The sequence below is a fragment of the Dromaius novaehollandiae genome, chromosome W (genome assembly GCF_036370855.1).
Source record: "Dromaius novaehollandiae isolate bDroNov1 chromosome W, bDroNov1.hap1, whole genome shotgun sequence".
NCBI classification, from domain to species: domain Eukaryota; kingdom Metazoa; phylum Chordata; class Aves; order Casuariiformes; family Dromaiidae; genus Dromaius; species Dromaius novaehollandiae.
Window position 1 is genome coordinate 7710326 of NC_088130.1, and position 13767 is coordinate 7724092.

The following is a 13767-nucleotide window of genomic DNA, read 5'->3' on the forward strand; positions in this document are numbered from 1 at the left end:
ATAAGTCATGTTTTGCACATAAATTTGATATAAAAAGACATATGGGCAAACCAGCTGGAAAGTCACCCTTGAGAATGTTGAGTTCTAACATACAATGGGAGACTCTGTATAGCTTCATATTGCTAGTGCTTTCTGCTGGATGGAGTCCTTTAGGGAAAATTAACAAAACTCCGAGAGATTTAGGAGAACACGTCAAAAGAAAAAATATATATATTACCAGAACTCATGTCCCTAAAGTCTTCTCCTTAGCTGTTGCAAGAAAAAAAAAAATCCAAGTCATCTAATTTATAAATACAGCCTTCTGGACGTGAACCAACACAATACTGTACTGTCTCTACCTAAAACTGGGCACATTCAGATTAAAACAAGTGGACAAAATCTGTTCTTGGGCATCTCCTCTATGCAGTTCAGGAGGCCACAGACTATGAAACCTAATTATCACAATTAAATGTCAAAACCAATAATTATTTCAGTGCTGACTTGGCACTGAGACTATCTAGCAATGGTGCTCTCTCCCACAGTTGGATTCTGGCAAAAGGATTCTGTGCAGAAATAAGGCTGTAAGAATAAAGTACAACCAAAATAAGAAGGGGGGAATAATGGGGTAGCAAGAGATAGCAGGGGGGCTGAGAACCTCCTGTTGCTGGCTTTGTTGTTGCAGAAACTGCATCCTGAGTAAAACTGAGGAATGGCACCCTTCATGCTTGATTTTAAGCCTACAAGAAGTCTCAACAATTTCAGAAGAACATGGCTTTGGCTCATAGACATAACTTTCATAGAATCAAAGTAATCAATGTTTGTTAAGTAAGACAAACTGATTAGCACCTGTTATGTGTTATCTGACATATGAAACAAGGGCCCATTAAGTCCTTTAGAAGGACTGAGATAAAAACAGCATTTAGGGGAAATCGAACTTCAGGATTCAAAGCACACCAGGGAGTTAACTTTTTGGAAAGGAAGTTTTAATGACTCTCCCCTCAATTTTATTAGTGGTAAGATTCAGAGATGAAAAATAAGGAGAGGGGGAAGGGGCTCCAGGAGGGAAAGAGAACCCACCTTGTAGTGATACAGTTATGGGAGGTAGAGGGCTGCTGACCCCCACATTGTGAGGGTGGAAAGAAGCCAGGCCTCGCCTAGCAAAGGTTGCTGGTCAGCACAAGGTTTCATTGCCCTGAGGTGATGGGAAGCAACAAGGGTGCTATAGTTTAGCTAGGCAAGGGGGATGAGTAACAAGTTAAACATTTTCTCAGTTCTGTGAGTACTTTTAGTCATCCACAAATAAGAAACCAAAAAGCTGTTTGAGATAAGTGGTATAATCCATTACTATTCAATAGGACAAGGAATATTTAGCTGACTAAAGCTGATAAATTCATGACTGTGATGGCTGTGCTTATGAAAAGTGTCACCAAAAAAACCCTTGTGACTAAGCTAATAGCTTCAGTGATTGATTTACTTAAAGATTTGTTCTGCTTGCCTATAACAAAAACTCCTTCCCAACACCCAACTAGAAGCCAACTAGTTCAACAGCACTTTTTCATTTTACACCCACAATAAGGCTAATACATCCCAGACACACTGCGAGATTCAGATCTGCCATTATTCAAATGTCACTAAAAAGCTACAAAGAACAGATAAAGAAAATGTAATTACATGATTGTCTTTTGTCATCTTGATCAGCTGCTGTACAGAGGCCTTAAGTTCATCTCCAGACACTGTAGACAACACTACAGAATAAAACAGGGCTGCAAGCTCACGCATTTCTTCTTTGTTCGTGTTCATCAGACTCTGCACAAGTTCAACAACGACAACAAAACAAAATAAAACAAAACCCCACACCATAAAATTCTTGACTAAGAATCTGTTTAGAATCTGCTTAGGATCCAATTCAGCAAAGCATTTATTACATGCTTAACTTTTAGCATGAAGATTTCCACTGGCCACAAGAGGGCTACTCACCACTTCTGAATTAAGCATGGTGTTTGAATGCTTTGCTGAATTTTGTCCTCAAAGAACTTCCATATTTTCCATCCAAACTGAGCTAAAAACAAAACAAAACAAGACAAAAAAGCACTACAGAATTGTAAAGACGCTTTTTTCTCCTGGGTTATACATTTTTCTTTGGTTTCCATTTCTTTTTTATTAATGAAAAGGAAAAAAAAAAAAACCAAGAGATTAAATCTATTTAAAGCAATGGTGGTAAAAGAAATGAAGGGGGGGTGGAGAATCACACTTGTCAAATGAATTCATCCACTTTGTATAAAAAATCTTTTATTATCTAGGTTGTTATAAAGTTGCATTTAGGAAACATCAGTCCATTTGTTAAGATGTAACCTTACCTCTGCCATTAACTTGACATATAGTGCAACATATTCATATGAAAAATTCAAGCTCAAGGATTTAAATGATTTGGGTCACTGGGGGGAAGGGAAATGACCAAAAAACAAGCAAACAAACAAGAAATTAGTGAGATTTGTCAAGAGTCCTGAAAACAGAATTCTAACTCAGTTCAAAATTTGCATCAGCCCACGAAGCTGACTTCTAACGATCTACTAGAGCTGTTCCTTCATTACTACTGCTTGGCAAAGTGAAATCACACAAGGAATAAAGCTATCTTGTTTCACAAAGGTACTTCTGGAACTAGGTAGTATCAGTCATCATTTCTGGAAGTATAATTTTGCTAACAGATACCAAGTCAAAGGGGGAAAAAGTTTCTCTAGAAATGATGAGCAATTCTGAAAATGAGAATGTTGTTAAATCTTCCCCTTTGAGACTCAACACTTAAACCTACATGAGATATGTTAAATTCTGTACATTGGTACAGATATTAGTAGGGGAAATTATCAGAACACTTGCAATTTTAATGTTTCTTTAACTTGACCACATCTTAAAAAATCCTTTTATGGTAGATCACTCTATAAAAGCAAAGGCACTGTGGCCTGTAAGAGGTTAACAAACACTGGATGCTTAAAGAGAATCATGAAAAGGAAGGAATCTTGCTCAGACAAGAACCCAGGGAAAGGTGCATTCTCTGTGGATTATTCCCCAGTAGACTCCAGCTGATTTGCTTTTTGTTAATAAAAAAGCTCCACAGAAACAGGTTTAAAATTGTTAGGGCTCAAATTTGTTTCCTTTTCTGGGAAGTCACCCAGTCACACCATCTAACTGAAACATCCCAATTTAAAAAAAAAAATCCTTCAAAAATTTACAGACTTTTTTTTCATTCTTCTTCTGGTGTTTAACAGATCTTCTGAGCAAAGGAGAAATTGACCGATTATCCCAAGGGGATTAATGGGACAGACTATCCAGAAATCACAGTGCAATGTACAAAATCAATAAAATTAAAACACCAAAAAACATTTTCCCTAATCTCTTTCATATAAGATCTCTTGAATTGTTGAATATAGGTATAAGCGTCAGACCATCATGTAATTTCAATTTGAAAATTTTCATCATGAGAAAGTACCAGATTCTGCTAATGCCAATACAAAACAAACCAACCAACCAACAAACAAACCCACATGGGTATTCAACATACCTTTATCCAATCTATTTTGTCAACAAATCTGGCAGCTAGCTTTTCTGGATACACTGAAACAACTTCTAGAAGACAATACATGACTGGCAAACCTAAACAGTAATTAAAGAAACATTTTTTATTTAAATGCAATATTTACAACTATATTAACTATATTAGTGGTAAAAAGAGGTAAGAAATGCCAGGCATTTTATAATATTTATTTTCAGTTTATTGAAGATCCCAAATAATATTGAAAAAATAAGATTTATTATCTCTTAGGGATATTAAACAAACTAATAGATCAGAATAAGGAAGTCAGAACACAGGAAATGTTCACAGATGAGGAGGTTGTAATAAATATAGACAATAGCCTTGCAATTTTAAAGCATTATCTCAAGTGATACTGCAATTTTACTATGTTACTTTCTCACACCTACACAGCAGCATACGAGGGAACAAGATTAAAATGAAGGGGTTACAGCCTATGTCGCAACCCTGTGATTACTGAAGCCAAGTTCAAAGCATTGGGTGTGGTAGCCGATTTCTAATGAAAGACTTTCTCTTCTTTCCAAATACATTGTTGCACATAGCTTCTCACCTCCAACACCAGATAACAGCTGCTGAAGAAGGCCAATATATATCTGTACAGGGTTGGTTTCTACACTTTTTGAAGAGGAGGAGAAGGAAGAGGAAGATACATGGTTGCCAGACATGAGGTTTCTTATGTAACGTCCAATGGCTGGAGCATGATCTTGCATGTCTGCCAAGCTCTGCAAAGTTGGTACCACACCTGCACTGTGAGCAAGGCACATCCGCAGGTACAGGACTATCTAAGGAGAGAAGAGAAAAATACAGGGTTCTAGTGAGTGCACAGAGCACCTGGAAAACCATGCAGGTGCCAGCAGAAGGGAAAGGAAGATGTTATATTTAACTCGCCCAAAACAAGACAGTTCCTCCTCTAATCAAATTTAGACAGAACAGTCCAACAATGTGGTAAGAACACATATAATGCATTAAAAAAGTAATCATAGAATAATTTAGGTTGGAAGGGACCTCTGCAGGTCATCTAGTCCAACCCCCTGCTCAAAGCAGGGCCAAGTAGATCAGGTTGCTCAGGGCTGTGTCCAATCAAGTTCTGAATATCTCCAAGGATGGAGATTCCACAACCTCTCTGGGCCCCTGTTCCACTGTTTGACCACCCGCATGGTGAATTCTTTTTTCCTTATATCTAGTTGGAATTTCCTGTGCTCCAATTTGTATCCATTGCCTCTCATACTATTACTGTGCAATCTTAGAACCAGGTTCTGCAATATGCTTGTGTAGGTAGACAACCTTACAGTGTCCACAACATACTCAAGAGGCTAAATCATAAATGGAACTTCAGTTTATCATAACCTGATGTAGCCTTCTTTCAGGGAGTTCAGCCTGTACTTCAATTTAGCATGCCTCATCCTTCCACGTTGCTAATGTGGTTCATACGCCACCTCTGAATTTGTGTCTATAGCTCAATGAAGTCAGGGAATCTGCTATGAAAACAGAAGAGCAGTCTCAAGGAGCATGATGGGAAATTACACAGGATTGTCAGTTCCTTCTTTTGGGAAGTTATGGAGTTGGGTATGCTTCAGAAAGCAATTGTGAAGCCCTCTTAGAACCACCCCCCACAAAAATCCTGTCCAAACTTTTCCTTTAGGAGGGACAGATAAAGTAAACAGAGTTCTTTCCAAGATTGATATATAGATGAGGAACTTCAGGAGGCAGAGTGATTTGTGATAACCATTAGCCTCTCATGCTGGTCTCTAAATTAAACGATGGTACACATTACCAAGGAATTGAAATACAGACAGTTACCTCTCCAAATGTGGCAGGATTGAAAGGCAAGGCTGCAGTTCCAGTCATGTATTTAGCTGGCGTTTTCATTCGATGAGAGGCCTAAACAGAGTATATTAACAGTGGAACATTCGGGCCCACAAACAACAGAGATATTAGAAAGGTCACCAAAATTTTGCTGCTACTAACTGTATATTTATCTTCTGCTTAGCAATTTAAAATATACAAAAGATCTATAAAAATAAATGTGCAGTACATTTGACAAAACCACCTCAAGAGTGTTTTTAGAACCATTGATTTTACTTCCCTATTAGAACCAATCAACAAAAATAGTGGAAATTCTGAAACTTCCCATGAAAGGGAATTTTGGGGAGAAGGTTGGAGAAGGAAGAACACTTTTTTCCTGATGAAAGAAATAAAAATGTTTTAAAATTTCAAAACAAAATACCTCAAAAACTTCCCAACTCAGGCTTCCCAGCTGACAAGCAGCCAAAAAACCTTAGGCATTATAGCTCTGACCTGGGAGGCTGCTGAGAAGCCAAGCTTCCTGACTTCTGAGAGGTAAGCAGCCTACAGAATGCAGTCTGTACTGTATCAAGAGCCAGGGAGTCTTGAGATCCCTAGTGCATGGCAGCCTGCCAAATAGAAGGTTGGCATGTTAAGCTGGTGGGAAACCCGTCATGTTTCATATACAAATGTGAAGTCAACACATTCCCGTAGCAATGTTAATTTTGACAAGTTTGGAATACTCCAACAGAAAAATATGCAGTTGGAAGGTTTCCAATGATCTCTAGTTAGAGCACAGCAGTAAGGCATTTCAGTATTCTTTAATCAATATGCAAATCAGTGCCAGGGCTGGATTCAGCAACACATCTATGCATGTGAATAAACATATATTTAAGTGCCACAGAAGTTAAGTACATTCTCAGATCCTTTGCTGAACTGTGTAAGGATATGTGGAACGTGAGAGCATCTGCTTCACTAAGGTTATCAGATCAAGGACCTTTTCAGTTCAAAGGGGATAATAAATAACAGGGAAAGTGATAAACAAAAACACAGAGACACAAACCTGATAGACAAGCGGTAACTGAGACAGTGACAAAGAGCAAAACTCTTCAGCCACTAATTGACGGGCCATTAAGACACTACAGGCATAGCTTTGGAGAGGGCCAACCTGGACTTTGTAACTGATAAAAAGGGGGGGGGGGGAACAAGACAAACATGAAGATTTTGGATATTCGAGGGATATCCAAGCTGGACTAGCTGGCAAGTAGGAGACCCGTACAGCAGGTAAGAGGGCCCAGGATCTGGGCAGGGATTTTAGATGGGCTGAGGGCCTGTGCTGATATTTGAGGGATACACAAATGTGGGTGTGCTTGTGAATCTAGAGAACAAGGACATGTGTGTTCTCACTAGTGAACTTCAATCCCGATCAGCCGGAAAGGAGGAACGGAACTTGGCTAGCTGTACTTATGTTTTATGCAAGTTCTGGTAGCGTTATACATGGGTGGTGTTAAAGGCAGTGCCCCTGTCTGTGGCAGTCTGTCTGCGTAGCTGGCCATGTCAGTGTCCTCTGTGTGTGTGTGCCTCTCTGGGATACACGCTTGGCCTCACTACCGGTTGAACCTGCAAATAGGAGAGCAGCAGCCACATCCTGGCCAGGAAGGAGGAATTCCCGGGTCCCAGAGTTCGCCGGAGGTGGCAGCCCTTATAACATCCCTTAACAAACTGGAGCCCCAATGAGATCCAAAACCATTAAGTGAAGGCCCAAATTAGCAAATCAGAAGATTACTTGCTGGCTCCATTCCACACTCTGCAGACCAGGTCCTACCCCTTCAAATATACTTCTTTGTAGAGGAGGAAAAAAGATCACGGTAACTCACGTAGGAAAGCCATTTTACATCTAGACTTGCAACACATATTGCATACAAAGCAACACATATAAACTTTTGAACCATCTCCAACACTTGCAGACAGACTATTCGTCTAACCTCTGTCCTGCTAGGAGGTATTATCCCCCCCAATCCCTTAGGGAGCAGCTAGTTCTTGCTGCTCCTTGACAGGATTCTTCCAAGCAGGTACCTGAACAGGTCAAAGTCTGCTCTTCTCAAGTCCAGGGTTATGATCCTGTTTTTTGCCTTGTTCCTTCCTCTCAGGATCCTGAACTCCAACATCTCCTGGTAACTGTGGCCAAGGCTGCCCCTGACCTTCATATTCCCAAACAGTTCTTCCTTGTTTGTAAGTATCAGGTCCAGCAGAGTGCCTCCCCTCATCAGCTCCTTGATCACTTGTGTTGTGACATTATCATCATTAATGCACTCCAGAAACCTCCTGGATTGCTTGCACCATGCTGTGTTGCCCTTCCAACAGCTATTGGGGTGGCTCAAGTCCCCCATGAGGACCAGGGTTGGTGAATGTGAAGCTTCTTCCAGTTGTCTGAAGAAGGCCTCATCTACTTCTTCCTGATCAGGCAGTCTGTAGCAGACACCCACCATGACGTTGCCCGTATTGGTCTGCCCTCTAATCCTAAACCATAAGCTCTCGGCTGGCTCATCAGCCATCCCAAGGCAGGGTTACATGCATACCAGCTGCTCTCTCACACATACTCCCCCTCCTCACCTTTATGACCTGTCCTTCCTAAAGAGCCTGTGTCCAGCCATTGCAGCATTCCAGTCATGTGAGCTATCCCACTCTGTCTCTGATCCCAATGAGACTGTGGCCCTGCAACCACACACAGACCTCTAATTCCTCATTTGTTCCTCATGCTACATTCATTAGTGTACAGAGATTTCAGATAGGCACCCAGTCATGCTGATTTCCCAGAAAAGGCAGAGAGCTTCCCCATAATGCTGTCCTCTCCACACTTCTTTATTTGTGTGCATACACTTAAGGTGGAATCCCTTCTGCCCTGTTTTGTGTATTTCAAGGTCTCCCTTGTCTACATCACCCTGCACCCTTTGCTTGCCAGTTCACTACTTCCTCACTGGATTGGAGGTAGTCATCTCCCTCCCCCATCCTAGTTTAGAGCTCTCGGTGAAAGCACAGCATCAGTGCAAGCTAATCCCTTGGGTAAAGGATCAGTCTCCTCAGCTGCTAGATCCCTTGGGACTATTGCCAGTAAAAGGTAACTGAGTGCTAATCAGGGTACTGTGGTTCTTGTGATATTGTATGTGGTCTTCACTTAGATTTCAGCTAGCCCTGCTTCTTAAAGGGGGGGGGAGGGAAGGAAGGAAGGAGGAAATTGCACCTATTACAAGCCTTAAGCATCAATCTTGTTACAGTATTCTCCGAGGTGGAAGCGCTGTACCTTGTCTTGAATGTAATGGACCATTTCAGGGAAGGAAGGCATCTGATTCCTAGCACTCTCCTTTTCACTTTTACCAGGAAACATTCTCAGCACCCGCTGGGCTTCTCTATGTACCTCCTCCCGCCTTTCAGAAGAAAAGAGGAGAAATAGAAGTTATTTGCACAGATGACCAATAAGAACCAAATCTTAGGGGGAACTGGAGAAAGAGAGAAAAGGGATTTTAAAAGGAAGTGACTTTTTAAAGCAAATCCCCCCCCCCCCCAGATAGAGGAAAAACAAACAGCTGTTGATCTTGGAGGTGGAGTGGGGGTGGTAAGAACTGCTGCTGAGTATTTGAGAGGTTTTTTTTTCCTCCTTAGTTATACAATAGTAAAAGAGATCAAAACTTGAGCAATTAAGATGAGTTGAAATGAACACTTGAATGGCAGGGACAGACAATTGCAAGTTAAATGATTTTGTGACTTAGTCACCTATCTCTCAGCTGAGTGCAGCAACTCTTCACACATGCACATTGCTAACTCTTGGCAAATACAAGCTAAAAACAGGCTACCTTAAGCTGCCAGGAAAAAAGGCATTTTTGTCACTGTGAAGGTGACTTAAATTAATGCATTTTTATCTTGCAGTTCCAAAAGATTATTAACATGCGCTGCTTTACTGACAGCGGTTCATCTGAAATTGAAAAAGCCATGAAAGAGAATGCAGGCCAAGGCACAGCGCAAGGCTGAGTAACGGTTCTCTGCAGGACTGTCAAGAGCGTCACTATGTAAAGCCCAATTTCCAAGCTACTGCACACAATTGTCTCATACACACACACACACACACACACACGTATATATATTTGGGTGAAAATGAAAAGTTAACACATGTTAAACTTACGGATCTCCTGCAGCTAACAGTAGTAAGTATCTGGAAGGGATGTGATCTGGAGGGAATACTGTGCTGGCATACTTCACGGCCACCTGACGTACTTGGACTTCAGACTGAAAGAAAATAGAGACAAACATATCACTGAATTAGGATTTTAAACAAACACTGTAATGACCTGCACTGTTGTAACTGACCAATCCAGCTGTATTCCCCTTTGATAATAGCATCATGCCCCAAACTCTTTGGACATTTTTCAGACACCCTTCTTGCTAATTCTTCAAATAGCAGGAAATAGGGAAAAGAAAAGCCACTAGTTTCTTGCATGTGATTCCCAGAAGTGTGACTGTAGTTGCACATTTAGTACTCCATGTTGTGTATAAGCCAGGATCTCTCTAATCCTTACACATTTCAGCTGCCCCATGCAAGCAGTCTTGAAACAAAGAATGAGACAAGATCAGTCCACAGAAAACAGAACTGTGAATAGGAGCAGCACAATCAAAGGTGGAAAAGAATCATTAGCTTAGTGAGGCCATCCTCCCTACTGGGTCTAGACAATCTCAAAATGGTGCTGCCTTGACACCTAGATCTCAAGAGCACATGAGCAAATCAGTCATCACTATGAAGATACAGCTTACATAGTTATTTGTGTAACCACCAGGAACACAGATACCTATGCAATCACACCAACTCCCCATGCGAACATGCAGTATGCAACAGTGAGTTATTCTGAAAACCTAAGCCCAGACATCTGGGAAATTTTGATACAAGAACAAGTTGCTCCATAAAGTAACAGAGCCAATGAAGCTTGGTTTCCTGGGGATTTGTGTCTCAAAGCTGAGCAACAGAGCCAATGAAGCTTGGTTTCCTGGGGATTTGTGTCTCAAAGCTGAGCTTGGGGAAGGGGGGGGGAGTTCCTCAGTTACCTAAAAAAATTGAAATCATACTGCAGGTTTTCTTTTGCAGAAGGAACAATCCTTTCCTCCAACCTCCTACTTTCACAAAGCTTTTTAGCAAGATATACTTGAAGCCTCTGCTCCTCTGTCAAGTTTTTTTTTTAGGGGGAAGCTATATATGCAGCACAATTGCAGAAGCTTTGTTTCTTTAGGAAACCAGCCTAAACATGGAAAACCGCACTGACATCTTTATTCCAGCCTCTGCACCTCATTAAAATTATTTAATCTCAGCCCACAGAAACCTCCACACACAGATCCAGTAATACACTCAGTAAGAGAGAACAGTTCTAACAGCACAGAACAGTAAGTATCAGAAAACACTGAGCAATAAACCTTAATTTTGACTCCATTAAAAATACCTTTATTAGGTATGAAGCCACAAGAGCTTCCATCAGAGTATGCTGGGCTCCTTCCAAGCTGCTATATGCTCCAACCATCATAGACAAGGCCTCCTGAATAGCGAGCCTGGTATCAGCCTCTTCCTGCAATACAAAACAAGAATTTTCTGTTAGTTCATGTCACTGTGTGTTGTAAAGTAAGCAAAACTGGCATGAGTTATTAACCTTCTCCCAAAGCCCCATTAGCACCTACCTTACATAAGGCTTCAAAAAACTGCTGTACCAGAGCTATATCCTTGGCAAAGAGCTGAGGCATTCGGCTGAAACAAGATATTTGCTTTTATGCAGGTTTTATTTTTTAAATTTAGATGCTCCCCATTTCACTGGTCTTCCCCTCAATCCCCCACCTTACCTGTCAGATAGAGCCAACACAGAAAGCTTGCTCTACCTTGTCCACTTCCACCATGGGACTAAGTGCCTGTCAGCTTAGCTCAGAAATCAAGATATTCTATGGACAGTCAATTAGATCAACATCATAGAGGTCGGTGTCTGAACTTGTCTAGCTTCAGGCCCTCTAGTCTTTGCTGTACATTTCTTAAACTTATGTTTCTGACAATCCAGAAAGCAGAGCCATTTTTTAAATTCTGTGCATACATTCAGGAGCTGCCATTAACCAATCCTAGTATAACAATCAGCTAACTACATACTTCATTTTACACCTCTGGAGATATCACAAGAGGAGTGCTGTTCTCTGCATGGTATGCTCAGTTGCAAAATTGCCATGTGGCACAAAGCTTGCTGCTGACAAATTAACAGATTGCTCTGGAAAAACTACTCAACATCTCATTACTTAAAATGCAGTTCAGTTACCCGGAGAGTTTTCCAACTGCTGAATACGCCATTGACAACAGTTTGGGATCCTTGAATGATAAAACAATAAACATTGGGTCAGCAAAAAGAGCTATAAGAAAACACATACATGTACATCTATCCCTTATAATTACACCTTTACTTTAAATCCTGTCGCCAAAGCTCTTAAAGAAGATTTTATGGACATGTAAAATAAAATAATTATATCCTGGAGTAAAAACACCACATGAGTGAAAAATGGATGGACTGTGGGTTTTTTCCCAGAAAAAAACCCTGAACATTACAGACGGTAACAAAATAAATAAATAAATAAATCTGCCTTCTGGTCTTTGTTAATTGTATTTTTCAAGGGGGAACAGCTAAAGAGATTTGGCAGATATATGAAGTGGTAGGCAAGTGGCAGAAACCTTTCACTGACTCCAAACAGCAGTTTCACTCAAAGGAAGCTGTCTGTGCAGTGGATCCTGGAAATGACCGATAGAGCATATTTAAATAAGCGTTTAGTCCCCTCAAACACTCCTTCTCCATGCCCTTCACATTGGCAAGGAAGGCCCACACCTCCAAACACCAGCTCAGGCCAGTAGGTCACATCCAGACACCAATGAACCAAGAAGGGGATCAAAGCTGCATAAGTAAGAGGAGGTTTGCAAAAGTCAGGCCTTGGTAAAATATCTTAGGGAATAAAAGTAACATAAATTTGCTTTCTTAATAGCCTTGTGAAGACCTATATCCTCTTTTTGGCTGGACTCATATTTTCGGTGTCTGGCAATACCCTTCCATGTGCCAATAGCCACACTGGATAAAAAGGAGAAAGATGCTACAAGTAGGCCTAAACAGCTGCTTAGCAAAATGGGGTACGCACCCAGAACTGAGGCCCTTATGTATTTCCAAAGTAATCAGTAACAGCAGCTGAATGCTACCCTGGCTCCACTCCTTAGATTAACAGCGCTATGATGTACTGAGACATTGCAAACAGTGTCCAAGCACCTATGCACAGCCATTTGAATAAATAAAACATGGTTTTGCTATAGTGGCTTTTTAAAATATTTACCTCTTCCTCTCCTACAAGCCTCCTCATTAAAGTGCTGCCCTTTGACAGTCATTTAAAACAACTACAAATAGATTTGTCAGTTCACATCATAAAGATCTTGGTCTTTGTTTTTTATTTATAGAAATAAATATGACTTCACAATAAAGATCCTTTCAACTCACCTCTTTGTATTCATCGATCAGCTTTGTAAGTCCATTTAAAAGCATCGGGCCTAAGGGCTTTATTTTACTTTCTGGACAACTGAAATTAAAAAGACCACCAAAGAAAATATTGACGCATTCTTTGTACCTCTTAAAAAAATCTCTGCTGCCAATATCATTTTTTCTCAGCTTTTGCAAGCACACATACAATAACCCAAAACACTTACTTTCCCCTGGAACTATTTTAAAAGATTAAGGGGGGAAAAAAAAGAACAATTGCCAAAGATTTTAATATTCTTTCGCTTAGCTCAGTTCTATATTTAGTAAGCAGAACTGTCTCTAAGCAAATGGGTTGAAAGAACGGCATCCATTCTCAATTACTTACATGACACAAATATGATGCACGAACTGCAGGGACAGAATTCTGAGTTTTGCATTTGTATTTGCACCAAAGAGCCCATCATAAACCACCTGGCCAGAAGAAAGGAAGAAAGAGCACATTAGACAGTGACTGGCTTCATTTTGAAAGGTTTTCTATTCCCCTTTCCTCTCCAAGCACTGCTATTAGTAGCTAAGTTTCAATTCCCTCCCTAAGCATTGGAGAAACTGCATTGCCAAGTTGACAGCTTTGAAACATAGCCTTTACCTGAATGTTAGCTGGGAATGTTTCTGCAGCTTGTCTGGACCGCAGAAGATGAGGAACAATCTTTAATTTAACACGGGTGCTGACAGGTTCTCGTTTCAGTTCTGGTTTCAGAACAGTTCCCTGTCAAAAACAGAATTGAAGTAACAGAGTATTTCTTTGGATATCAGTACTTCTAACTTAGAATCACAGAATCATAGAATAATTTAGGTTGGAAGGGACCTCCAGAGGTCATCTAGTCCTACCCCCTGCTC

The 13767-nt window shown here is 40.6% G+C and overlaps 1 protein-coding gene across 13 annotated transcripts in view; it reads right to left on the reverse strand.

Moving 5' to 3' along the window:
- Positions 1 to 13767, reverse strand: part of LOC135324128 (proteasome adapter and scaffold protein ECM29-like) — a 78608-nt gene that overhangs the window by 31660 nt on the left and 33181 nt on the right. For all 13 annotated transcript variants that reach the window (XR_010385480.1, XM_064499692.1, XM_064499686.1 and 10 more), the window contains 12 exons: positions 13517 to 13636; positions 13256 to 13341; positions 12892 to 12970; positions 11680 to 11729; positions 11063 to 11129; positions 10831 to 10953; positions 9528 to 9631; positions 8652 to 8775; positions 5366 to 5446; positions 4116 to 4347; positions 3536 to 3627; positions 1651 to 1785 (listed from right to left, as the gene is read on the reverse strand). Coding sequence is in view for 12 of the 13 variants with exons in the window: in XM_064499692.1 (XP_064355762.1) it covers positions 1651 to 1785; positions 3536 to 3627; positions 4116 to 4347; positions 5366 to 5446; positions 8652 to 8775; positions 9528 to 9631; positions 10831 to 10953; positions 11063 to 11129; positions 11680 to 11729; positions 12892 to 12970; positions 13256 to 13341; positions 13517 to 13636 (1293 nt within the window). In the remaining variant the exon portion in view is untranslated. The remainder of the gene's footprint in view (positions 1 to 1650; positions 1786 to 3535; positions 3628 to 4115; positions 4348 to 5365; positions 5447 to 8651; positions 8776 to 9527; positions 9632 to 10830; positions 10954 to 11062; positions 11130 to 11679; positions 11730 to 12891; positions 12971 to 13255; positions 13342 to 13516; positions 13637 to 13767) is intronic.